Source organism: Panthera uncia, assembly GCF_023721935.1.
Source record: "Panthera uncia isolate 11264 chromosome A1 unlocalized genomic scaffold, Puncia_PCG_1.0 HiC_scaffold_17, whole genome shotgun sequence".
Lineage (NCBI taxonomy): Eukaryota > Metazoa > Chordata > Mammalia > Carnivora > Felidae > Panthera > Panthera uncia.
This window is the reverse complement of record NW_026057577.1, coordinates 32,855,004-32,882,236: the sequence shown is the minus strand read 5'-3', so window position 1 is coordinate 32,882,236 and position 27,233 is coordinate 32,855,004. Positions and strand designations below refer to the sequence as shown.

At 38.9% G+C, this 27,233-nt stretch overlaps 1 protein-coding gene across 4 annotated transcripts in view; it reads right to left on the bottom strand.

Annotated features, from left to right (window-relative positions):
- ANKHD1 (ankyrin repeat and KH domain containing 1) overlaps positions 1-18,156 on the bottom strand; it is a 130,937-nt gene extending 112,781 nt beyond the window's left edge. For 3 of the 4 annotated variants that reach the window (XM_049649371.1, XM_049649373.1, XM_049649372.1), the window contains exon 1: positions 17,644-18,153. In XM_049649371.1, coding sequence (XP_049505328.1) covers positions 17,644-17,934 — 291 coding nt within the window. In that variant the 5' untranslated portion in view covers positions 17,935-18,153. Of the gene's footprint in view, positions 1-17,643 lie in introns of all 4 variants that reach the window. The other variant, XM_049649374.1, reaches the window with a different exon arrangement.
- Between the last annotated feature and the right edge of the window lie 9,077 nt (positions 18,157-27,233).

The window sequence follows — 27,233 nt, the reverse complement described above, 5'->3', positions numbered from 1 at the left end:
GGAAAAACTTCCTGTTTTCCCCACAGTTAGACGAAGTCCTGGCTTCTACGCATTATCCCAAATAGAAAATAAGCACTCAACGCTTGAAAGAAATAATTGATTTTAATAAATTAAAAGGAGCCTCAAACACCCATAAACCTCCAATTAATACTAGTAAGGGGAAGAAAGAATAATGACTAAGAGTAAGGACTCTTAGAATACCACTTCATCTCTCATAGTGTGATCTTAGCAAACTTGTTCTCCTTCTCTTAAACTCATTTTCCTCAACTATAAAATAAGGAGAGCAGTAACTACATCACAGGGCTATTGATGAGTAAGCAAGATACTGTATCTAAAATTTCACAACAGGGCTTAACACATGGTAATTGCTCAACAAATATTAGTTGCTATTATTCTTATTAATATTACCACTACTACTATCATTAAGGTCAGTTTCCTTCCTATACTCATACTCTCTACTCCACAAAAATAATATAGAATCCATTATATTCATCTTAGGCTAACAAGTAACCTGAGCATATTAAGCACTACAGACACATTCATTCAACATTTATCAGGCATCTACTATGTGCCAAACATTCTACTGTATACTGGCAGCACAAAAACAAATAAGACAAAAACAAATAAGACATGATTCTTGCTCATTAAGACAATCAAGTAAATGCAATAAAGTATTATATATTCCGTCATAGTTATATACGGACAACATGGGAACACAGAAGAAGGAATGGTCAATTCCACCTATGGTAGTAATGAAGGAAATGAGTTAGAGATGACAACTCTGGAACAAGAAGGTATCCAACAGGATGGGGAAGAGGGACATCAGTGACAGCAGCATCAGTGTATAGCAGTAGTTACAAACATGGGCTTTAAGTTCCAAGATAGTTGAATTCAAATCCCGGCTCCATCATCAACTAGATATATGACTTTTATGTATGTTACACAATGTCTCTAAGCTTCAGTTTCCTCATCTGTAAACTGTAAATATCTATAAATATTGCTATCTTCAAATGGTACTGGTTAAGTTTATTTGATAATATATAGGTTAAGTACTTAACCCAGTGGACAATAAGCACTCAGCATATAGTAGCTATTACTTTAATTCTAGAAGCCAAAGCAGTAGAAGCAAATTAAAGCAAGGCCTATAATAGCTTGATATGTTCAGGGAACTACAACAATTTGGTATGGATAGAATACAAAAAGCAAATAAAGTAGGGCACAAAAAGGATAGAGTTGGGGTGGGCTTAGTTGGTAAAGCATCCAACTCTTGACTTCGGCTCTGGTCATGATCCCAGAGTCCTGAGATTGAGCCCCATGTTCGGCTCCACACTGGGCCTGGAGCCTGCTTAAGATTTTCTCTCTCTCCCACTACCACTCGTGCTTGCTCTCTTTCTCTTTCACTCTAAAAAAAAAGGACAGAGTTGAAAAACTAGACAGAAGCCAAATCCTAAATAACACTATATGCCACATCAAAGAATTTGATTTATCCTTTCTCTAAGAAATGAGAAGGCTTTTTGTCAAGAGTCACATGACTGAACTGCCATTACAGAATTTACTCTGATAGCAGGGTAGAGGAAGAATTAGAGAGGTATAATCTTGGAGGTAGACAGAGTCAGGGATTACTGAAATAACTGCCAGTGAAAGATGATGTTTTTATTTACGGCGGAGCATTAAGGATTCAGAAATAGGGACAAATAAACAAGATGTTAGGAAAGAACCTACAGGACTCAGTGTCTGCTTAAATGTGTATAATGAGAAGAAAGAGCAGACGTGAGCTCTGAGGTTTGACTACCGTAACTAACTTTAGGGCAATGTAATTTACAAAGGGGCAGGGGGAGATAGGGGTGGAGGGGGAAATGATGGGTTCAGAATTAAAATTGGTGACCCTGAGATGTTTATGGAGCATACGTATAGTAGGCAGTTAGAAGGCATCTTGGCAGACTGCTAAAAGAAGTAAGAGATAGAAGCCACATGGATAACTAAGAGAAGAAAGTTTCTGAGAAAACAACCTGCAAATGCCAAATGCTCTGAAGCAGGACATGCTTAGAGAGTTTATAGAACATAATGAAGGAGTTTTGGTTTTGCTTAAATATGAGCACAAAATAATCTTATGCTGATGGACTTTGTATCCTTTCATTTTTAATCATTGCCCCTTTAAACTTGCTACTTGAAACTCATCAAACTCCTGAAATAAGACATCCAAACATCAACCTTCATAATGATCATCCAACTTACACAGGATAGTGTCCCATACATTTGTATTTAAGATCCTGGACTGTCACAAAACCATGAAAATATTAAAAGAGTTAATGTAATTAAAGTACACAATGCCTTGACACACTTAAATATAATTTGTTAATATGTGAAAGGATTTTGGAAGGTCAAATATAATTTGAATAAATAATTGACCTTGTTTTAATAAGTTCCCTGAAATGATCATGCTTGTGAAAATGCTGATGTTGTTAAGGGCAGAGACCACAGTTTTTCATCTTTGTAATTCCAAACCCTAGCACAAAGCTTATCAAATAGTAGCCTCTATATAAATTATTGTTAAATGAACAACTCTACAATACTAACCAGAATTAAACAGACTGCCAAGGACTCTAACTTCTAAAAGACATAATTTTATTATGCATGATGTGAGTTCAAGAAGAGGTCCTACCTTAAATAAACTAAACTCTGACTTTCTTTTCTAGAGAATGAGTAAACGATTGTTACAGATTAGCAACAAGGGAATAATACACAATGGTGCACTTGGGTGACTCAGTCAGTTATGTATCCAACTCATCATCTCAGCTCGGATCTTGATCTCAGGGTACTGAGTTCAAGCCCCATGGTGAGCTCCATGCTAGGTGCGAAACATACTTACAAAAAGGGCAGGGGGCAGGGGAGAGAATACACAACAGAAAGTACCTTTAAAACTCTACCATCACATTATTCTAAATAATAGGAGGATAAGAGGTCAAATCCATGCACCTGAGTTAACTATAGCCTTAAATAATGCCCTCTTCAAACTAAAAGAAAATAAACTTTTCTTTCTCAAATCCTTAGTAAAATAGGTACTAAAATATAGTACAAACTCTCCCTGTTCATAGAGTCAAAATAACTAATAATTTAATATAATTGCAGCCATTTGAGCAGTGACAACTAAGATTTGTTTTTGCAATTTAATCACATAGGTGATAACGCTGGCTTAGGTGTCAAGCAAATTGTATGTTACTTAAATATTGGAATCACACCTCTTAAGTAGTTGTTAGAAGATACCAGATGCAAAAACTCTAATTACTATGGTTTATATTTTATTTCACTTATTCATTTATCTCTATTATCCTGAAAAAAGAAATTCTGTCCATATTTTTCACACAGACTATAGTCTATTTCAGGTGCAGATTACAACTACCGAAACCAACCATCTCCTCCCACTTCAGTTTTCTTCCTCTCAAACATATATCCATGGTTTGTCAAGAAGAGGACACATGAAAAAAATCAAACACTAATATTATGACAACTTGCTCTTGTCATAGCCTAGCAAACACAGGTTTAAATCACATGCGTTGTTCCTCCAGTTTGAAAAAAAGTATGTATAAAAGGGGTAGAAATTTCAAGAGCTAGAATATTATTAATGGAAGAAGTGGGGAGCTTTTGTGTGTGACCACAAATTCTATAGCATATTAAATACTCCCTATTCAACTCTTCTGAGGACCAGATCAAGAGAACGAGACCATATCCGATAACTCAGAATAGCAAAAGCAATCTGGAAAAAGAACAAAGTTGGAGGACTTACACTTTCCAATTTCAAAGCTTACTGCACAAAGCTACAATATGCAACCAGCATAAGACATCCACAAATGGAATTTAACAGAAACAAACCCTCACATTCACAGTCAACTGATTTTTGACAAGGGTGTCAAGACAATTCAATGGAGAAAAAAACCAGTCTTTTCAACAAATGGTGCTGGGACAAACTGGTTATGCACATTCAAATAAATGAGGTTGGGGCACCTGGGTGGCTCATCAGCTAAGCATCCTTCAGGTCATGATCTCACAGTTTGTATAGGTTCAAGCCCCACATCTGGCTCTGTACTGACAGTGTGGAGCCTACTTCGGATTCCCTTTCTCCCTCTCTTTCTGCCCCTCCCTCTCTCAAAATAACCCTCTCTCTCCCTCTCTCTCTCTCTCTCTCAAAAATAAGTAAGTAAACATTAAAAAAAAAAAAAAAGAATGAGGCTGGGCCTCTACCTCAAGCCTTATATAAAAGTTAATTCAAAAGGGATCAAAGACCTAAATGTAAGAGCTAGAACTATAAAACTCTTAGAAGGAAGCAGACATAAATCTTCATGACCTTGGATTACACAATAGTTTCTTAGACATGACACCAAAGGCACATGCAACAAAAGAAAAAAAATAGATATAAAAATTGAGCTTCTCCCAAACTTAAAATTGTTAAGTACACAAACAAGTGAAATGACAACCTATAGAATGAGAGAAAACATTTGCAAATCATGTACCTGATATGGGACTAGTACCCAGAATATATAAAAAACACTTACAATTCAACAATATGGCAAATAACCCAAACAAGAAATGGGGAAAAGATAGGCATTTTTCCAAAGATACACAAATAAGCACATGAAAAGATACTCAACTTCATTAGTTACTGAGGAAATGCAAATCAAAACCACAATGAGATACCACTCCACACCCACTAGGATGGCTATTTTTTTTTAAAAAAAGGGAGGGGGAAAACCCCTGGGTGGCTCAGTGGATTGGACTTCCCTGCTCTTGATTTTGGCTCAGGTCATGATCTCAAGGTTGATGGGACCGGGCTGTATGTTGGGCTCTGTGCTGACAGCTCAGGAGCCTGCTTGAGATTTTCTCTCTGCCCCTCCCCTGCTCTCTCTCTCTCTCAAAATGAATAAATAAAAAACAAACAAAAAAAGTGACCAAGGTTGTAGAGAAGTTGAACCCTCATGGGAATGTAAAATGGTGCAGCAGCATAAAAAGCAGCTTGGCAGTTCTTCAGAAAGTTAAACACAGAGTTATATGACCTAGCAATTCTACTCCTTAGGCATACACCCAAGAGAACTGAAAAGAAATGTTCATGCAAAACTTGTACAAAAATGTACACAGCATCATTATTTATAGTGGCCAAAATGTAGAAATAATTGATGAACAAAAATGTAGAAATAATTGATGAACAAAATGTGGTATATCCACAAGATGGAATATTTTTGCAATGAAATACTGATACATTATACAACATGTAGAAATCTTGGCAACAATATCTTAGGTGAAAGAAGTGAGGAACAACTGTACCATTCCATTTATATGAAATACCCACACTGTCTCTGGCAAATCCAGACACAAAATCATATTAGTGACTATCAAGGAAAGCGGGGTGGTAGTAGGAAGATGGACACAAAAATGACTGCTCATGGAGGGGCACCTGGGTGGCTTGGTCGGTTGAGTGTCCGACTTCAGCTCAGGTCATGATCTCACAGTCCGTGAGTTCGAGCCCCGCATCGGGCTCTGTGCTGACAGCTCAGAGCCTGGAGCCTGTTTCAGATTTTGTGTCTCCCTCTCTCTGTGACCCTCCCCCGTTCATGCTCTGTCTCTCTCTGTCTCAAAAATAAATTAAAAAAACGTTAAAAAAAAAAAATGACTGCTCATGGAGATGTTTGGGAGGGTGATGAAAATTCTTTCAAATAGATAATGATCATAGTTGTACAACTTTGTGAATATATTAAAAACCACTGCATTGTACATAAAGTGATCCTATGATATTGGATTATATTTCAATTTTTAAAACTTTAGGAATTAGAATTTGAAAAGTACTTCAGAAACTTATTATTCCTTATTTTGATAAACGCACTGTGGTTAGGTAAGAGAATATTTAGGGAATGTACACTGAAGAATTTAAGGGTAAAGAAGCATGATGCGTGCAACCTATTTTCAAATGATTCAGAAAATAAATTATTTGCTTATTTGTTTACATAGAGAGAGAGAATAGGACAATATGGACACAACTGGTGGGTCTGGGTAAAGAATATATGGGAGGAGGGGCGCCTGGGTGGCTCAGTCAGTTGGGCGGCTGACTTCGGCTCAGGTCATGATCTCGCGGTCTGTGAGTTCGAGCCCCACGTTGGGCTCTGTGCTGACAGCTCAGAGCCTGGAGCCTGTTTCAGATTCTGTGTCTCCCTCTCGCTGACCCTCCCCTGTTCATGCTCTGTCTCTCTCTGTCTCAAAAATAAATTAAAAAACCGTTAAAAAAAATTAAAAAAAAAAAAAAGAATATATGGGAGGAGGAGTTCTCTGTACTATTGTTGCAACTTTCTAGTAAATTTGAAATTATATCAAAATAAAAAGTAACAAAGATAATGTATCCAATATAATTGGATTATTTCCCCTTTTGGGATTGCTCTTTAATAATGATATTTTGTTTCACATATGTTGCTGAATTTAGTGACTGTACAATTTTTAAAAGGCAAAAATAAAAATGTACAGATGTAGCAGAAGAAAAATAAACAGAAAAAAATTAATTAGAAACTGATAAGAGCTGAAAGCCCTTCCAAAGTGTACCTCTCGAAGTATCAACTGATGTGGCCAAACCTTTATTTTCTGACTCAGATATCATAAAAAGCACATGTGAAATTTTTTTCAATTCCACATCATTAAAGAAAATACTACAGGTTCATTTATCTAGCTTTAATACCATATTGAGATAAGTGTTACAAAGTGCATTGTATTTGCTATATCTAATCTGATAAAAAAAAATTACATAAGATTTGCATCAAAGTGTTCTCACTCAAGGGTCCCTGGGTGGCTTAGTCAGGCCTCCGATTTCGGCTCAGGTCATGATCTTGCAGTTTGTGAGGCAGAGCCCCAAGTCAGGCTCTGTGTTGACAGCTCAGAGCCTGCAGCCTGCTTCGGATTCTGTGTCTCTCTCTCTCTCTTTGCCCCTCCCTTGCTTGTGTTCTTTCTCTCTCCGTCTCAAAAATAAATAAATGTTAAAAAAATTAAAACATAACAAACAAAAAAACCTAAAACTCCTTCCCACTCAAAAAGTAATCTACAGACTCAGTGCAATCCCTATCAAAAGCCCAAGGGCAATTTTTGCAGAAATACAAAGGCTCATCCTAAAATTCTTGTGGAATCTCAAGGGACCCTGAATAGCCAGAACAATCTTGAAAAAGCACAAATTTGGAGGACCAACATTGCCTGATTTCAAAACTTACTACAAAAGTTACAATAATCAAAACAGTGTGATACTGGCATAAAACAGACCAATGTAACAGGACAGGCCAGAAATAAACCCTCCAATATATGGCCAATTGATTTTCAACAGGATGCCAAGACCATTCAATGGGGGAGATGTCTTTTAAATAATGGTGCTGAAAAAAATGGATACCTACATGCAAAAAAGAACGGAGTAGGGCCCCGACCTTACATTGTAAACAAAAATTAATTCAAGATAGATCTAAGACCTAAATGTAAGAGCTAAAACTATAAAATTCTTATAAGAAAACATTGGAGAAAATCTTCATAACACCGGATTTGGCAACAACTTCATGGATACGACACCAAACACACAAACAAAAGAAAAAAATAAGTAAATTGGACTTCATCAAAATTCAAAATGTTTAGGCACAAAAGGACACTACCAACAGAGTAAAAAGGCAACTCATGGGATGGAAAAAAATAGGTGCAAATTAGATAAATGATAAAGGACTAATACACAAAGAACATCTACAATTAAACAATGAAAAAACAACCCAATTAAAAATGGGGAAAAGATTTGAAAAGACACTTCTCCAAAGATATACAAATGGCCAAAGGCACATAAAGATGCTTAACATCAGGAATCATTAGAGAAATGCAAATTAAAACCACAATGAGATACCACTTCACACCCATTAGGATGGCCATTATCAAAAACAAAATAGAAAGTATGGGCTAGAATGTGTGAAAAGTGGAACCCTTGTGCAATTCTGACGGGAATGTGAAATAGTATAGGTGTTTTGGAAAACAGTATGGTGATTCCTCAAAAAATTAAAAATAGAATTACTAAATGATCCTGCAATCCCACTACCAGGTATATACCCAGAAGAAGTGAAAGCAGGGACTTGAACAGGTATTTGTAAACCATGTTCACAGCAGCATATTCTTCTTTTTTATTTTTTAAAAAATGTTTAATGTTTGTTTATATTTGAGAGAGAGAAACAGCATGAGTGGGAAGGGGCAGAGAGAGACGGAGACACAGATTTCGAAGAGGCTCCAGGCTCTGAGCTGTCAGCAGAGGCCAACCTGGGGCTCAAACTCACAAACCATGAGATCATGGCCTGCGCCAAAGTCAGACACTTAAACTGACTGAGCCACCCAGGCACCCCTCTTTTTTTTTTTTTTCCAAGTTTATTTATTGAGAGAGAGAAAGAGAGCAAGTGTGTGTGCACACACATGTGCAAAGTTGGGAGAGGGGCAGAGAGAGAGGGAGAGAGAGAATCCTAAGCAGGCTCCATGCTGTCAGTGCAGAGCCCGATGTGAGGTTTGGTCCTATGAACTGTGGGATCATGACCTGATCCGAGATCAGGAGTCAGATGCTTAGCCAACTGAGTCATTCAGGCACCCCTCACAGCAGCATATTCTTAACAGCCAAAAGGTAAAAGCAATCCAAGTGTCCATCAACAGATGAATGGATAAAAAAAGGTGGTATATACATACAATGGTATGGTTTTCAGCCTTTAAAAGGAATGAAATTCTGACGTGTGCTACAACATGGATGAAACCCGAACGCATAATGCTCAGTGAAATAAGCCAGCCACAAAAGTAGAAATACTGTGGGGTGCCTGAGTGACACGGTCAGTTGAGCGACTGACTCTTGGTTTCAGCTCAGGTCATGATCCTAGGGTCATGGGATTGAGCCCCACATCCGGCTCCCCACTGAGCATGGGGCCTGCTTAAGATTCTCTCTCTCTCTCTCTCTCTCTCTCTCTCTCTCTCTCTCTCTCTCTGTCTCTGTCTCTCTCTCTCCTCCCTTCTGTCCCTCTCCCCAGCATGCATTAAAAAAAAAAAGTAGAAATACTGTATGATTCCACTTACTTCACGTACCTAGAGTAGTTAAATTTATACAGAAAGTAGAATTGTGGTTGGTAGGGGCTGAGGAAGGGCAGATGGGGATGAATACAGAATCTCAGTTTGGGAAGATGAAAACATTCTGGAGATGGCTGCTGTTGATGGTTTCACAACATGAATGTACTTAATGCCACTAAAATGTACACTTTAAAATGGCAAAAACGGTAAATTTTGTGTTAGGTATATTCCAACACAACTAAAACAAAAAAAATGGTTAAAATGGTAAATGTTGTCTATTTATATTCTACCACACACAAAACAAAAACAAAAACAAAAACAAAAAGAGTGTTCTCGATCTAACTGTCCTCATACAAACAGTTAAATCAAATTTACCTTGACAACTTAATAAACTGCTCTCCTGTACAATTCTTTGGTTCTTAGAGCTAATCCCTGGGGGTACACTTGCCTTTGTCTTTTCAAAACTGCACACTATTGCAGGTGAATCAAACAGCCAGGACACGCTGGGTATCTACTTTAAACAAAACAAAATAAAAGAATACAAAACAAAAACACTCTACTACCGCAAATATCCACTAAGGGAAAAATTTTTAGGAGAATAGAAATATATGTAAAGGATTAAGATCAGGGATGCCTGGGTGGCTCAGTCAGTTAAGCATCCAACGGCGACTCAAGTCATGATCTCGCTGTGAGTTTGAGCCCCGCATCAGGCTCTCTGCTGTTAGCATAGAGCCTGGTTCAGATCCTCTGTCTCACTCTCTCTCTGCCTCTCCCCTGCTTGCACTCTCTCTTTCTCAAAAATAAAATAAACATTAAAAAAAAAAAAAGGGTAAAGATGAAATGTGTTCTTTGACAAACAGTTGCTAAATTTCAGTCTAGCAAATAAAATACAGCCATATATATATATATACGTATATATACGTATATAACTTTACTTTCTTTCTCGTTTAGGTAAAGTTGGCCAGAAGAAAGGTAAACCAGTCAATCATCATAAGGCAAATGATCTTCATTCACAGGAACTACACACTGCCATTAACTACCAATAGAATAGCATACCGGTTTTAATTTCTACAAATTAATTAGAGTGTAACAATATACAAAGCCAATGTTTCCCAAATTGACAAAGGTGCAAAGTTGGGTATATGCCTTTCCATATCAGTAGTTTTAATATTTATTTAATTATTTTAAGATGAATAATGAGAAGGCCTGAACTTTTCAAATAAATTCAATTACAAAATTACCTTAGAATAGTGCTCCTCCTATACTCAAGTGGTGTACTTTAAAAAAATTTTTTTTTAATGTTTATTTTTGAGAGAGAGAGTATGAGCAGAGGAGGGACAGAGAGAGACAGGGAGACACACAGAATATGAAACAGGCTCCAGGCTCTGAGCTGTCAGCACAGCTGACAGGGCTCAAAATCAGGAACAGCAAGATCATGACCTAGGCCGAAGTCAGACACTTAACCAACTGAGCCACCCAGGCACCACAGTGGTGTACTTTTAATAGCCTTTTTTAATATAATGATCTATACGGCAGTCACCAATTTCATTAAATAATATAAAACTTTTCCAACAAGGCCAACTATGGTTTATGTGCTAGTTTGAGATAGGCATGTCTTAAGCAACTAATTAAATTCATTGGTACAATCCATTAGAAAAGAAAGAGCAGGACAAGTAAGATAACTAGAACGGGAGTCATATAACCTATTCAACTATGAATTAGCTGTGTGATCCTGGACAAGTCACTAACTCAACTGTTTCCAGACCTGTCAGGCTTTACCCAGAGTCCCAACACGAAGTTTCTAATGTGATAGTTGGTCAAATATGGATATTTTAAAAATTCATTTTGTAACAGTAAGAAGTGCATTTTCTCAAAATATAAAAAAAGTAGGAAAAAGTACCTTTACGAGAAACTCACTACGCTATCCTTACTTTTCTCATTTCACTTTAGATAAACAATAACTTCTATAGGGACTAAGTAAGCATTTATTGGAGAAAAAGCATGTTGTAACCCAAAACTGCCTATTTCTTAATCTGAAGAAGCAAAATAATAGCATGAGTTCTAGATTTAAATCTTAGCTGGGGCGCATGGGTAGCTCAGTTGGTTAAGCATCTGACTATGGCTCAGGTCATGAACTCACAGTCCGTGAGTTCAAGCCCCGTGTCAGGCTCTGTGCTGACAGAGCTGGATGCTTCGGATTCTGTGTCTCCCTCCCTCTCTGCCCCTCCCCTGCTCATGCTCTGTCTCTCTCTGTCTCAAAAATAAATAAAAACATTAAAAAAAACTATTAAAAAAATAAATCCTAGCTTGACCATTTACTAGCTATGAAACATTTTAACCATTTTTTTTGTTTGTTTGTTTTATGGATTCATCATTTCTCTGAGCCTACATTTATTCATCTATAAAAATGCAGATATCTACCTCAAAGGGGTGTTGAAATGATTAAATAAAATAACGAAAGTATCTAGTTTGGTACTGGCATATAATATGCATTCAATAAATGGTAGCAGTTACCTAAAAATGAGATGAGACAGGATTATCACCAAGATTCTATGACTTTGCAGACAAGCAACAAGAGAGAAAAACTGAAAACAATAAGGTTCAAAAAAATAGATATACTGAAATTGTTAATTTATAATTGGTAAAAAAAAAAAAAAGAATTTCTTATACCTTTGGTTCTCTAGGAAGGTAAATTAGGCAAAAAGCAAAAACAAAAACAAAAAATGGTAGACTTCTCATTTTTTTTCTTTTACTTGCCAATTCAAGACTAATACTTTATAAAAAAACTGCTTTGCTTTCTTTAAAGCAAAATATTTTATTTATCTTACCTATCACTAAATCAGAAGACCAGAAATGATTTTCAGAGGTCATCTAGTACATTATCAGATCACTACCAGACTCAAAAAGGAATGTGCTTAAACTCATTTCCAACACTTCATTCTTAAAATATTTTATCACTCTGATTAGATTAAAAAGTCTAGGGGCACCTGGGTAGCTCAGTCGGTTAAGTAACTCTGGTTCAGGCCCTGATCTCACGGTCCATGAGTTTGAGCCCCGCGTTGGGCTCTGTGCTGACAGCTCAGAGCCTGGAGCCTATTTCGGATTCTGTCTCTGCCCCTCCCCCTGCTGTGCTCTCTCTCTGTCTCTCAAAAAATGAAGGTTAAAAAAAAAATTTTTTTAAGTCTAAATTGCTTCTCAAATTTACCACTTACAAATCTCACATGAAGAGTATGTTATCTTTTGTATCACAATAGGGAAAATAAAATACATGTTTGTATTTCCATAAAGAAATTCTGAAAGGAAAAAAAAAGACATTCAAAGTGCAGAGGGCAGGATACTTGGGAGCAGGAGTTAGATCAAGACTTTTCACTGTATTTTCCTTTATGTCACTGTGACTCATAAACTGTATGCATGTAATCACCTAATGTAATGTACTAAATGACAGCCAAAAGAAAACCCCTACATCCTTCACACTTCACAATAAGGTTTTGCTCTGCCCAAATCCAATCAACTCTGGTTTGGCCCACCATTCATATAATCATGTTTATCAACACTTCATTTTGTATGTAAAGCCTTAAGGCTTTATAGAATGAAACTTGTGCAAGGTTGATACTCATGCAATGTAACAAATTGTTACAGTGATAACATATAACTTTGCCTTATGTAAACATTTCCTACCTCTCCAAAATTTGCTCACTAGAATACAAAGTTATATTTCCTAGGGGCACCTGGGTGGCTCAGCTGGTTGAGCATCTGACTTCTGCTCAGGTCATGATCTCACAGTTTGTGAATTCGAGCCCCATATTGGGCTCTGTGCTGACAGCTCAGAGCCTGGAGCCTGCTTCAGATTCTGTGTCTCCCTCTCTCTCTGTCCCTCCCCCACTTAAGATCTGTCTCCCTCTCTCTCAAAATAAATAAACATTAAAAATATTTTTAACTTATATTTCATATTTTATCACTAATATTAATAATTTATGGAATAAAGCCCCTCCTACCTTGAATAAAGTCCCCATAAAGATTTTTTAGAAATTAATTTTTAAGAATAAATTTTTAAACAGTAATACAGTATTTTAAGTGAAATTTCCCCCAAATGATAAATTTACTACAGAAAATTTACAGCATTAAACCTTTCACTACTTTTCAATTTCTCTCTTGTCCAGATTATGAGCATAAGCCTTGAGATGCTACTAAAAGTACTGACTCACCTTGTTTACCTAAAGTTTGAATACAGAGTATTCATGACAAAATTGCCATCCCTGTCGATAAGAGTGGCCCCTAGACCAGTGGTTCTCAGCCAGGGGTGATTTTGTCCCCAGGAGACTTTTAGCAATGTCTGCAGACATTTATGGCTGTCACAACTGGATGGGTTCTACTGGCATCTAGTGGGTAAAGGTATGTTGCTAATACCCAGGATGGCCCCTCACAATAAGAATTATCTGGACTAAAATATCAATAGGTTACTGTTGAGAAATCTTGCTCTAGATTATAAATGATAAGAAACTCCAAAGGAAATGACACATCTCTTCTCCAACTAGAGAAAATCAAAATGGAAATTCCGTATGCCTATACTTTTGCCTCTAAAAATAATTTTCAGGAAAAAAATTCCCTACAAAGCTTTTGCTATAAATTGCTGTATACAGTTTTAGTGTGCTTTTGCATAACTGTAAATATGGCACCTGCCTCAAGATAAGAAAAAAGCCTCAATATGATATCAAGCTATGCTTTCTAACTGGATATTTGTTTCTACAGTGTGTATATATGAAGAAATGCACACACATACATAGGCTTATATAGGCTTAGAAAATTTCTGAAAGAAAAATTTTAATACTGGTTGTCACTGAAAAATGCAATTTGAAGGGTCAGTGGGGATGAGAATGACTTTTACTTTGCACGTTATATCTTCTACCTATACTGCTGAATTTTTCACCAGGAGACTATATGATTTTTATAACTTAAAAATATATACAGTATATGCACACATCCTTATGAGAGAAAATTAAAAGTCATAAATCTTACAAGAGTCTTTTCTTTAGGAATTTTCTTCTTTTTACTTAAAAAAAATCAAAACACTATAGAGGCTCCTGGGTGGCTCAATCAGTTAAGCATCTGACTCTTAATTTCAGTTCAGGTCATGATCTCACAGTTTATGGGTTCGAGCCCTGAGTTGGGCTCTGCGCTGACAATTTGGAGCCTGCTTGGGATTCTCTCTCCCTCTCTCTCTCTGCCCCTCCCCTGCTTGTACTCTTCCTCTCAAAATACATAAATATTAAATTTTTTTTCCAACCTGACCTCTATTCTGAACAATGGGTACATTTAATAGCATCCAACGCAAGTTCCAATTTCTATTCAAGGCCTTGGGCAGCTAAGGAACATGCTTGCTATGCCTGAAGAAATACAAAACAGGTATTTACTAATGTTTAATTTTTTTTTTAAATTTTATTTATTTATTTTGAAAGAGAGAGCAAGCAGGGTAGGGACAGAGAGAGAGAGAGACAAGAGAGAGAGAATCCCAAGCAGGCTCCACATTGCCAGCACAGAGCCCTATGTGGGGCTCAAACTCATGAACTTTGAGATCATGACCTGAGCCGAAATCAAGAGTTGGATGTTTAAGTGACTGAGCCACTCAGATGCCCCTAAAAAAATTTTTTTTAACATTTATTCATTTTTGAGAGACAGAGAGAGATGGAGAATTGATGGGGGGTGGGTACTGGGCAGAGAGAGAGGGAGACAAAGACTCTGAAGCAGGCTCCAGGCTCTGAGCTGTCAGCACAGTGCTGCACACAGGGCTCGAACTCACGAACCTGCGAGATCGTGACCTGAGTCAAAGTCGGATGCTTAACCAATTGAGCTACCAGGCACTCCACGAGTGTTTAAAACAAGAACCAAAGATCCCAAATGGTGGTATTCTCTAAGGTGGTACCATTCTAATAAAAATTTTACAAAAAGACTCAAGCTCCTTCCGGCAACTAGGTTTTTTGACTTAGCCAGCAAGGAAAAACAGCCTGTTTTTTCAAATCTATTGGCTCTAATAATGAATTTAAAAAAAGGCCCTTGGAGTATCTATGCCTCTGTACACAAAATGTATAGAACTTCGACTTATTCTCAAGCAAATACACTAAGCCTCCACATTTCTTACTTATTTCTCACCAAGTCCTGCCCTATTGGGGGAACACGACAAAGTTTACTCTCAAACTGTAAAATAACTTGTTATCTCTCTGGATGTCTAGATTCTAAATACTTGGTTCTAAAACATCTAGGGAAGGTGAAAAAAAAGATTTTAGGATTATTCATAAAATGCCAATTGGGTGAGTGTTTTTTGAAGAACATTATGGTCTCTTCCTACCAGGAATTTAAAGGCAATAATATGGGAGAAGATATTTCATTTCACTCCCACAGAGATTGTAGTCTACCACACACACTGTACAGGAGAGACTAGATACTCCAGGAATTTCTTCTTTATATGGTATGGGAGAAAAAAGACGTAGAAACGAAATTTCCTTTCCCCACAGGTTAAGAAAGATATACACACTGACCATCATCTTAGACCTTGGTAAAGTCTCTGGGTATCCTAGACACAAAATGAGACTCACCCATATACACTTAAATACCTAAATTTTTCTTAGGCACAGAACAGTTAAGTAACAGGAAAATAAGTTCTTCTACCATTAGCCTAAATGGGTAAAAGAATCATGAATATATAAGTTCCATAATAAACATCAAAAAACCAAAGAGCTGTGGATTCTGCCCACAGCTTTAATCGCATGGTAGGGAGACTCCAAATGAAATACAGTAAGGTAGAGACACAAAGAGAGACTGAGAGTGGGTGTGGGTGTGTGTGTGTGTGTGTGTGTGTGTGTGTGTGTGTGTGTGCAAGCCTTACAGAAATGGTTACTACAAAAGCTCATTTCCCAGATATATTTATGTAAAAAAATACTATTTATGTAAAAATATTATTTATGTGAATTAGTGATCTTTTATCTCACTTATGATGATTATGTGAAAATGGTCCAGAAAATCAAGGACATCACATTTAGACCAAAGCAAACCTTTTCAGTTTAACAAGTTAAAAAAACAAACAAACAAAACAAACCTCTAATGTTTAGAGTCTAAAGAAATTCCCACTTATTTCCTAGGTAAAAAGTACATGTGTTTTAGGTTCCTAGTCATCAATTTCCATTGAAAGGATAAAAGAAAGCCTTCCATAAGTACAAGAGTGGAGGTGCTCCAGAGACTCTCCCCATAATTGCCTACTCAAATAAAATTCTGTCCCACTTTGGCTTAGAAGTTACTTACAGTGAAATTCAAAGATATGGACATTCAAGGGTCTAGCTCCCTTACATCCCACACGCTTTTTTCCATAGCAAAATGTTGGAATGAAAATGTACTAAGGTTTTAAATCTAAATGAATCCCTGTTCAAGCATGGTAAGACAATGGTAGAATGGTAAGACAATACACTAACTGTATTCAGCAACTCACAAATAGTTTCTTATTCCTCTCAAATACAACAGCCAGGATAGTTGTACACAGAGAAATCTCTGTACTTTAACACCAAGATCAGAGGTTAAAATAATTGGTCATAGGGGAATGAACCAGGCACCTTAGAACCAAAACAATACTCTTGAGCACTTAGAACAATAGCCATAAAGGAACAGTACTATATCCAAGTCATGGTCAAGAGAAAAAAGTACAAACATAAAATATCTCCTTTTTCCCTAAAGCCCAAAAGATAATGATGCCTTGCATCCCATGTTGCTCAGACCTAAAAACACACAGTTAAGAGTTAAAAGAAATGAAGGATCTAATCATTAATCTCTGCAAAAGGTGTCCAGGGTTTCACCTTCCCCAAGCCTAAAAACCTACAGACTTCATCTACCCAACTATTCCGAAGCTCAAAGATGCACTGGAATTTCCTTTTCCTGCATAACTTCACAAAAGGTCCCAGGTGAAAGGCTCACGTGCTTTTTCAGAGTAAAAGCAGAGAGCTTCTTCATACTAACCAGTTTCAAAGTAAAAAAGGAAATTAAGTTTTCTTACATACACAGGTAAGGCACAAGGCAAATAAATGTCAGACAACTCAACTTTGGGCACGGGCATATAATGGAAATGGTCTTGCAGCTAGCAAACTCGGTTTTTCGGTCTGTCTCTCCCTCTGTGTCTCTCTCTCTCTCTCTCTCTCTCTCTCTCTCTCTCTCGCTCTCTCTCTCTCTCTCTCTCTCAGTACCAAGGGCAGGGACTCTGGCAAGACCCCGCCCCCCCATCTCCAAAGCGGGGTGGGCGGGAGGTAGCCAGAGGAGTCCTTGTTCCCGCGCGAAGCTTGGAGACCAAAGGACTCCCCATTGTGGGTCTACGGATGGTGACGGGAACCGGTCCGGCTCGAGCCGCCGGCTGAAGAGTAAGCTGAGGGCGCACTAGGCCCGCACCGCTGCCACTGCCGCCATGGAGCCGATCGCTGTCAAAGAACGCCGGGGGAGCGAGAAGGTGGCTCCGACCCTATGCTGGCCCAAAGAGAATTCATGCCTCACACTGTATGGGAGACGGGGGTCCTGGAAGCGTACCTCGGACACCTCGTCCTCGTCGCTGCCAGAGGCACCACCTCCACCCCCGGTCCTCAGCACCGCCGCCGCCAACTTGAAATCCAGCGCCGCGTCCCCTCCGGCCGCACCGCTGCCGCCGCCACCGACTCCAGGCGCGGGCCCGGCCTCCCCAAAGAGTCTCACGGTGCGAATCCCCAGCCCGACCCCTCCCGGCGGAGGCGGCTCCGAGGCCCCGGCTGGGGCGGATCGCGGAGCCACCGAGTCCAGGTCCTCCTCAAAGGAGGTGCCGCCGCCTCCGCCATCGGTCAGCATGGTTCGCACGCGGAGCCGGAGACGCTGCCGAGTCACCCGCAGCCACCGCCGCCGCCGATCCCGGGAACGAGAGGAACAGCAGGAGGAAGAAGCTTCTCCTTCCCCCCGTCCCAGCAGCGCCACTAACTTCTCACTGCCTAACCTGCTGCCTCCCGCCCCTCACACTCGCCACTGGCTGCAGTTCCCCAGCGGCTGCAGATCATTGGACAAGGTGACCCGTCGCTCAGGCTCTTCGTCACGCGCCGCTTGCTGGCTCGCGGCCCCCAAGCTGCGTTGACCCGCGCAGGCCTAGGCGGTTGCGAACACCCGCCTCCCAGTCCCCACGCGCCGACTTCCGGTCTTTTTCTACATCTATTGGTCAACCTCTGTAACCATCGCGTCACGACCTTAAAGTGGATTAGTTGGCCTTGTGGTCAGTCATAGTGACCCCTGACAAGGGGAGGCTTCATTGGCGCCATAAAGTGTCGATCACTTTGTCACAGGACGTCGCGTGGTACAATTGGAAGGCAATAGTACCATTCATCCCGCCCCCGTCTGAGGTGACGGGAAAGGGTTGGGGAATTTCCACTTCTGATTAAAATGACGGCTGAGGTGACGACCCGCAAGAATTAGTGAGATTTGGAGTAGAATTCACCCTGAGCTTGGTGAGGCTTAAACGTTAAGGATGCAAGAGGCACAGAGGTTACCAAGCTCCCACCTGTCGCTCTCCGCCAGACGCCGAGACTGCGGCCGGAGAGTTGCTGCACGGGGATTGGAGGAATGAAGCAATCAGTCTCATCTAGTCCCCACCTTCCTCACAGTCTCTGGTTGGAGGAGCGGAGCGTCAGTCACTAGAGCGGTCGCCACCTCTGGGACAGGTGAGATTGTGTAACCTATCTGCCGCCTGCTCTTTGGGAGGGGGTAGGGGGCTGGGACACGCGAGGGGGCAGGGCGGTTCCTGCTTGGCGCCTCCAGCCTTTCCGAGTGGAGGAGCCCAGCGCCTGGAGCTGAGGGCACCAGGGGGGCTGCTTCGGATGGCCGCCCCGGGGCGACTCGGCCCGCCCGCGTGCCGGGACGTGGCTGGGCGCGGCGGTTCTGCAACCTACCGGCGGGATGGCCCCGCGGGGCCGCGTTCTCTTGCTGGAGGAAGGCGGCGGGCCTGAGGGCTGGACAGCGCCATGCCTCAGTACTGGGAACTGTCCCACGAAGGACGGTGGGAAGGCCGCTAACACCTCGGGGGAATCAGACCATAGGGCTGAAAGCGGTGGTTAACAGTGTATGCTCTGGAGCAGTTTCCAGTACTGGTGCCGCCACTTATTTGCTGTGTGACCTATGAGCGTTTGGTGTTTAATCTGTGTGCCTTTCAGTTCGTTCGTTCGTCTGTGAAATGGGGCTAATATGAGTACGTCCCTCATCGCGTTGTTGTTATGAATACATTAGCTAGCTAACAGAAGGCGCTTAGCAAAGTGCCAAACTTAAAGCCCCATTTTAGTTACTCTTCCTTCAGGAGTCTTCCACCTGCCCCTGGGTCCCGCCAACTAAACTAATTCTTGTCAGTTCTTGGTGATGCAAAACAAGCTAACTAAGGCGGGGGCTGGGTGGGGGTGGCAGAGGTATCCCCCCACCCCCACCCCACCCTAAGGATCTGTCTCTACTTCTGTTATCTCTATCCGTCTATCTCCTTTGTCAATGAAGAGGGGTTTTAAAATACTCAAGCTTCAAGTAATCCTATGATCAAAGATCACCAGAAGAAAGGCATTTGGTGAAGTTTGTATGGCAAATGCCCCTTGACCCAGAGAAAGTCTATATGACTTAGGTTGGCTCAAAGCAAAAGATCTGGCACATCTCCTCTCTTACAGCTCTAACAAAGGACTGTGTGTATCTTGATTGTGCAATTTTTAATATTTCACCTCCCTTGAAATTGGAATCTGATAATTCTATAAAGAATATAACAATTTAAAAAAAAATGGATTCTGCCAAACATTTATTTAAAGAACATTTTGAAGATTATGAACATTTCATTGGCTTCGTAATTGCTAATTTTGGCATTTCACATGCAAAAGGGGGGGGGAGTGTTTTCTATAAGCAGAATATATTAGGTGAATGATCTTTCTAGATAATAAGTTGTAGGAAATGGAAAGAACTCTTGTAGCTTTTCTACAAAACTATTTTGATATAAATGCCATGTGTCCTGTCTTTAATTAGAATTTGTGGAACTTAATTAATTAACCTGTTTCCTTGGTGCTGTTTAAATTTTCAAGGTATGTGTGACTAGGTCACAACACAAACTAATAACACCAGCGAAAGAAACCCAGCTCTGCCCAACCCACTTCAAAGCTGGATTATCCAGAATTGGTATGGATACATCCTTAGGCAAAAACAGGTATTGACTGGTACAACATTACAAAGGAACTGCTTGTCATTCCTACCATTAATACAAAAATAATTTCTGATGCAACTCCCTGAACTCATTAAATTCTTTGAAGAAATGTAATGAAACTCAAGAACAGAGAGAAAGGAAATCTATGCATTTTCCCCAATATATTTGAGAGAGAAACATACAATCTCTACTCACTGCCTAACAATCAACCCTGTATATAGCCAGGAAAATATGAGTAAGCAATAATCTTTGTTTCACCTGGATCTTTACCTGAGACACTTGTTGTCAGGAGTTTGACAACAATTGAGTAGTCACTTTAGGGTTTAGGAATACGAATCTCCTGGATTTTGGTGACTGCTATTATCGAGACTGTGTTAATTATGAACTTAATATTACTATATATACAGCATTGTCTGGTGTTTCAAAAGTGAAAAATAATTGAGAAATCATCACTATATCAAGTAATACATTAGGTGAATATATCAAATCACACTCAAAGTATTCAGTGTAAAATATCAGTAAGTTTAATATGAATTGTGGGTAACATTGGTTTTGATATATTGTTTCTTAAGATGATATTTACTACTAAATGAAAAAATACACTGATTTTTCAAGTGATAAATAAACAGCAAAATTCCTCTTTAAACCATATATATTTGGGGACGCCTGGATGCCTCAGTCAGTTGAGCATCTGACTTCGGCTCAGGTGATGATCTTGCAGGCCATGAGTTCAAGCCCCGTGTCAGGCTCTGTGCTGATAGCTCAGAGCCTGGAGGCTGCTTCAGATTCTGTGTCTCCCTCTCTCTCTGCCCCTCCCCCACTCACACTCCTCTCTGTCTCTCAAAAATGAATAAATGTTTTTAAAAAATTTTAAGTATACATATTTGTTAGAAATGAGCATCGGAATAAAATGTTTTCCTCCAAAAATCCAGTGGGAGTATTTATTAGATTGTAGCTGTAGTGCGTTTCAAAGCATTCTTATCAACTTTTGACCATCTTTTAGACAGATGAGGAAAAGGCAAAAGGAGAAACTGTATATTCCAAGGATTTTTAAAACATCTGAGGTAATAAAAGTCTTCATTTCTTGTAAGAAATACGAGATTGACAAATGAAATTATAGATACAGGGACTTAAGCTATTTTAGCTATAGTTCTTTCACATGCAACTTGCATTCTGTCAAGACATTTATTTAATTTCTGTATGTCAGTGCATCTCAGTTCAGCCCATCTATAGAAGGAAAGAAGTAAACCAACAAATTTGTTGTACTTGGATGTTATGTCATTTAACCTTTATAATAAATTTATCAAGATTTCACCCATTTTATAGATAAGGAAGTTGAAACTCCAAAAATGTTAAGTAACTTACCCAAGCTTATAAGACCAATATATGGAAAGGCTAGGGTTTGAATTTATTTCTGCCTGATCTCAAAACCCATGCTCTTCCCACTATATCACATTGACCCTTGGTACCCTCAAAGGCAGAGGAACTTCATCAATGTGATAAACTGATGTAATAATCCAACCATTATATCTTTCTTATAGACATGCTAATTAGCACCTTAAGTGGATTTATCCCTGACTGCCACCAAATTTAGTATCTTTCTCTTTTTAAATGGAAACATTTCATTTAAAACACCTTCTGTTTTTTCCAACTACATTGTTAATTTCTGAGACCATATAATTTTACATTAAGAAATCTGAATAGTTAATATATTCACATGGTTCAAATCTCAAAAAGAATTTTAAAAATACAATGAAAGGAGTCATTTTACTTTGCCCATTAAACACCAAGATCCTCTCTCATAAGCAAACCATTTTATTAGCTTTTAAATATGCTTCCAGAAATACAAATCAAAACCACACTCAGATATCACCTCACGCCAGTCAGAGTGGCCAAAATGAACAAATCAGGAGACTATAGATGCTGGAGAGGATATGGAGAAATGGGAACCCTCTTGTACTGTCGGTGGGAATGCAAACTGGTGCAGCCACTCTGGAAAACAGTGTAGAGGTTCCTCAAAAAATTAAAAATAGACCTACCCTATGACCCAGCAGTAGCACTGCTAGGAATTTACCCAAGGGATACAGGAGTACTGATGCATAGGGGCACTTGCACCCCAATGTTTATAGCAGCACTCTCAACAATAGCCAAATTGTGGAAAGAGCCTAAATGTCCATCAACTGATGAATGGATAAAGAAATTGTGGTTTATGTACACAATGGAATACTATGTAGCAATGAGAAAGAATGAAATATGGCCCTTTGTAGCAATGTGGATGGAACTGGAGAGTGTGATGCTAAGTGAAATAAGCCATACAGAGAAAGACAGATACCATATGTTTTCACTCCTGAGAAACTTAGCAGAAACCCATGGGGGAGGGGAAGGAAAAAAAAAAAAAAAAAAGAGGTTAGAGTGGGAGAGAGCCAAAGCATAAGAGACTCTTAAAAACTGAGAACAAACTGAGGGTTGATGGGGATTGGGAGGGTGATGGGTAGGTGATGGGTATTGAAGAGGGCATCTTTTGGGATGAGCACTGGGTGTTGTATGGAAACCAATTTGACAATAAATTTCATATATTAAAATAAAATAAAATCAGAAGGGAATAAAAATAAATAAATAAATAAATAAATAAATATTCTTCCAGAGGTGTTTACATATATAAGTAATTTCATATATATATCAATTTATTTTTTCCCTTTTAAACACAAATGGCAGCTTATTACTATACATGCTTCTATATTTTGCTTTTCTCACCTGATTTATTCCAGAGATATTTCACGTTAGTCTATAAAGAGCTCTGTCATTTTTGTTTACTACTTCATAGTATTCTGTTTACATGATAATGTTGAATATTTAGATTGTTTACTTTTTTCCCCTTAACAGTGCTACAGATGTGTAACTTTCTAATCTGTCTGGCCTCCAGTAAGTGTGGGCACAAATTAATTTAATTGAAAAGTTGTAAAATTGCAACTAGAGGGCTCCTGGGGGGCTCAGTCTGACTCTTGATTTCTGCTCAGACCATGATCCCAAGGTCGTGGGATTGAGCCCCCGCAAAGAGCATGGAGCCTGCTTGGGATTCTCTCTCTCCCTTGGCCTCTTGCTCTCTCTCTCTCTCTCTCTCTCTCTTTCTCAAAAATAAAATAAAATCAATAAAAATAAAAATAAATTGCAATTGGACTTTAGGCAACTACTTATTTGAGCTATAGTTGAATATAGCTGCAAGAGGGATGTCTAGTGACATCCAGGAAGTGGGCATATATTTTTTTTAATTTTAATGTTTATTTTTGAGAGAGAGAGAGAGACAGAACGTGATCAGGGGAGGGGCAAAGAGAGAGGGAGACACAGAATCCGAAGCAGGCTTCAGGCTCTGAGCTGTCAGCACAGAGCTGGATGCAAGGCCCAAACCCACAAACTGTGAGATCATGACCTGAGCCGAAGTCAGACGTTCAACTGACTGAGCCACCCAGGCATCCCAAAACTAGGCATATTTTAAAAAATAAAGAGTTATGCCTGCATGCAGCTGGACTAACACACCACACAGCCTAAGAAAATTTACCAAATTATTCAGAAAGTTGCCTAGAATTTATTCTGTTACTGAGCCTACCCTTCCTAAAAAGGGACAATATAATATATATTCACACAAAAAGGCCTGCTTACCTCCTAAAAGTTCTGTCCTTACTGCCTGCCCAACAAGAATGAAGGCAGTAAATGATGTTGCTCCATTTGATTATACACCTTTCATGCCACGGATTTTTTTTTTTTTCAAACTTCTAAAACTAACGAGTATATAAATACCTCTTGTGGTGGAATCATTCAGGTTCTCAACAAAGGAGAGATGATGGAACAATTAATATCCACCTTCTTCCTTGGGGCTCTGCTAGAACTCCTTAATCCTTGAATTGTTGGATAAAGGACAGCATGTCAAGGAGAATATGCATTAAGGTTATGGAGAAGAATTAGGTTTTGGTGGGAAGATCTCTGAGCCAGGAATCAGAAATACAAGTCTACTTCAATTGACTGGTATAGTGCTCTTAGACCTAGATAGTTTGTCCACTTGACCTTTAAAGGTATACTTTATTTTTTTTTTATTTTTATTTTTTTAAATTTTTTAACGTTTATTTATTTTTGAGACAGGGAGAGACAGAGCATGAACGGGGGAGGGTCAGAGAGAGGGAGACACAGAATCCGAAACAGGCTCCAGGCTCCGAGCTGTCAGCACAGAGCCCGACGTGGGGCACGAACTCACAGACTGCGAGATCGTGACCTGAGCCGAAGTCGGCCGCTCGACCGACTGAGCCACCCAGGCGCCCCTAAAGGTATACTTTAAAGGTACATAACTTAAGAAGCATTTCATTACAAAATGTAGTCATCATTTCAAATCAAATACCATGCACGCATAGAAAAAATATGGTCATTTACATATAAAACCAAGGTTAATAGTAATTATCTCTGGGTAATGGAATTATACAAAGATTTATAAATTCTTTTTCTTTTTTGAATGTTTGCATTTTACAGGCTTTTTTTTTTTAGTTTTTCCATAGTTAACATGTTTTTTGTGTAATAAAAAATTAAATATTTAAATTAAATAAACCTATATCACATTGTGCAATGTTCTCATCTGTTCATTCAACCAACATTTATTCAACTCCTGCTATTTGCAGGGCACTGTGCCAAGTGCTTTAGAGAAAACATAAAAGAAAAAGAAGATTTAATGTATTTCCTTTCAACTGTGCTGATGCATATATACTTATTGACTGATGGTTAAGTAGATAAAATGCACATGGAATAATAGAGAACAGAAAGACATTCAAGACAGTATAACAAACTATTTTATAGTGTTGAGTAGATAGGAAGTAAAAGATAAATTAACATGGAGTAAGTTTATTTAGGAAAAAGCTTGATTATGACCATTTTGAGCTAGGATAATGACAGGGAAATAAAGGAGGTAGAGCATCCCAAATGGAAAGAAATGATGGGAATGATCACAAAGAAGTAAAAGTCTTCAAATCGTATGTCAGGATGGTAAAACGACTAACTTGCACCATACAGAGAACTCAAAATGGGGATTAAAGAGAAAGTCGGTTAAAGAAATCTTAAATACTGGACTCAGTGCTTTAAATTTGGTTCAATAGGCCACATACCATTGTTCTTGAAAAGCAAAGTTATCAAGATAAAAGTTAAGGGACGATTACAATTTTGTTTTATTTTGGCTGCATTGCATGGGTTTTGTCAGAACGAGGAAATGCTGGAGTCTGGGAAATGAGCAGTCTCGCTGTTGTGCTTAGTCCAGGTGTGAGATCATGAAGGCCTGGATCAGGGTAGTGACTGTCAGGTTAAGTAAAATGTACTATCAGCAATCGTAAAAAATCAGCATGACTTGGTGCCTGATAAATGTGGGGAGCAGTAGTATAAAAACAAAGTTACTCCAGAAAAATTGATACAAACGTTCTGAAGAGAAATGTGGCATTAGGTATCAAGATCCTTTCTTTACAGACACCTGGCTCAGTTGGTAGAGCATGCAACTCTTGGTATCAGTGAGTTCCAGGTGTATTCTGGACAGAGTTCACTAAACAAAAAATTTTTAAAAGATCCTTTTTTTAAAAAAATTTTTTTTAATGTTTTTTAAAAATTTATTTTTGAGAAAGAGAGAGACAGAGCATGAGCAGGGGAGGGGCAGAGAGAGAGGGAGACACAGAATCCAAAGCAGGCTCCAGGCTCTGAGCTGTCAGCACAGAGCCCGACGTGGGGCTTGAACTCACAGACTATGAGATCATGACCTGAGCCAAAGTCAGACGCTTAACCAACTGAGCCACCCAGGCACCCCAAAGATCCTTTCTTTAAGTTTTTATTTTCATCTATTAGAATGGCTAAAATCCAAATAACTGACAATACCAATTGTTGGTGAGGATGCAAAGCTAAAAGAACTCACTTACTGCTAGTAAGAATGAAAATGGTACAATCACTTTCAAAGAAAGTTTGGAAGTTTCTTACAAAGCTAAACGTAGTCTTGCCGTGTAATCCATAGTTGCAATCCTGGGTATTTACCCACTGAGTGGAAAACCTATCCACATAAAATTCTGCATGTGAATGTTTATAGCAGTTTTATTCACAATCACCAAGATGTGGAAGCAACCAAGGTATCCTTTGATAAGTGAATGAATAAACAAACTGTGTTATCACCATACAATGGAAGATGGTTGAGTAATAAAAACAAATGAACTATCAAACTATGCAAAGACATAGATGAATTTTAAATACATATTGCTAGGCAAAAGAAGCCAGTCTAAAAAGGCTGCATACTGAATGAATCTATATGACATTCTGGAAAAGGCAAAACTGTGGAGATGGTAAACAGATCAATGACTGCCAGGGATTGGAGTGGGGGAAGGGTTGAACAGGTGAAGAACAGGGACTTTCAGATTGGTAACATTCTGTATGATACTGTATTTTGTACGGAATTATAATAGTGGATACATGACACTCTGCATTTGTCAAAACTCATAGACTTCTTAGTACAAAGAGTGAACTTTTTAATTTTTTTACTTTTATTTTAAATAGTCTCCATACCCAATGTGGGGCTTGAACTCATGACCCTGAGATCAAGAATCTTATGCTCTACCAACTGAGTCAGCCATGCACCCCAAGAGTGAACTTTAATGTATGAAAAAATGTTTTCATTTGTTTAGTAGGTCAGGATATGTTAGAATGGAATGCAGATGATGACAAAAATATATAGAATTGTATTACAAATGTGTGAAACAACTTCAGTGAAGGGAGTGAAAGAAAAAGCAACTGACCTATGTAAGTTTGGAAAGCAGTTGTCACTCTAAAGGCAAAAGGAACAGCACATAAGCAATGTACAATAGTTGATTAAGGTATTTTCCCCTGGGGATGTGCGTTAACAAACATTTCTAAAACCATATATGTGTATTGGAATTGA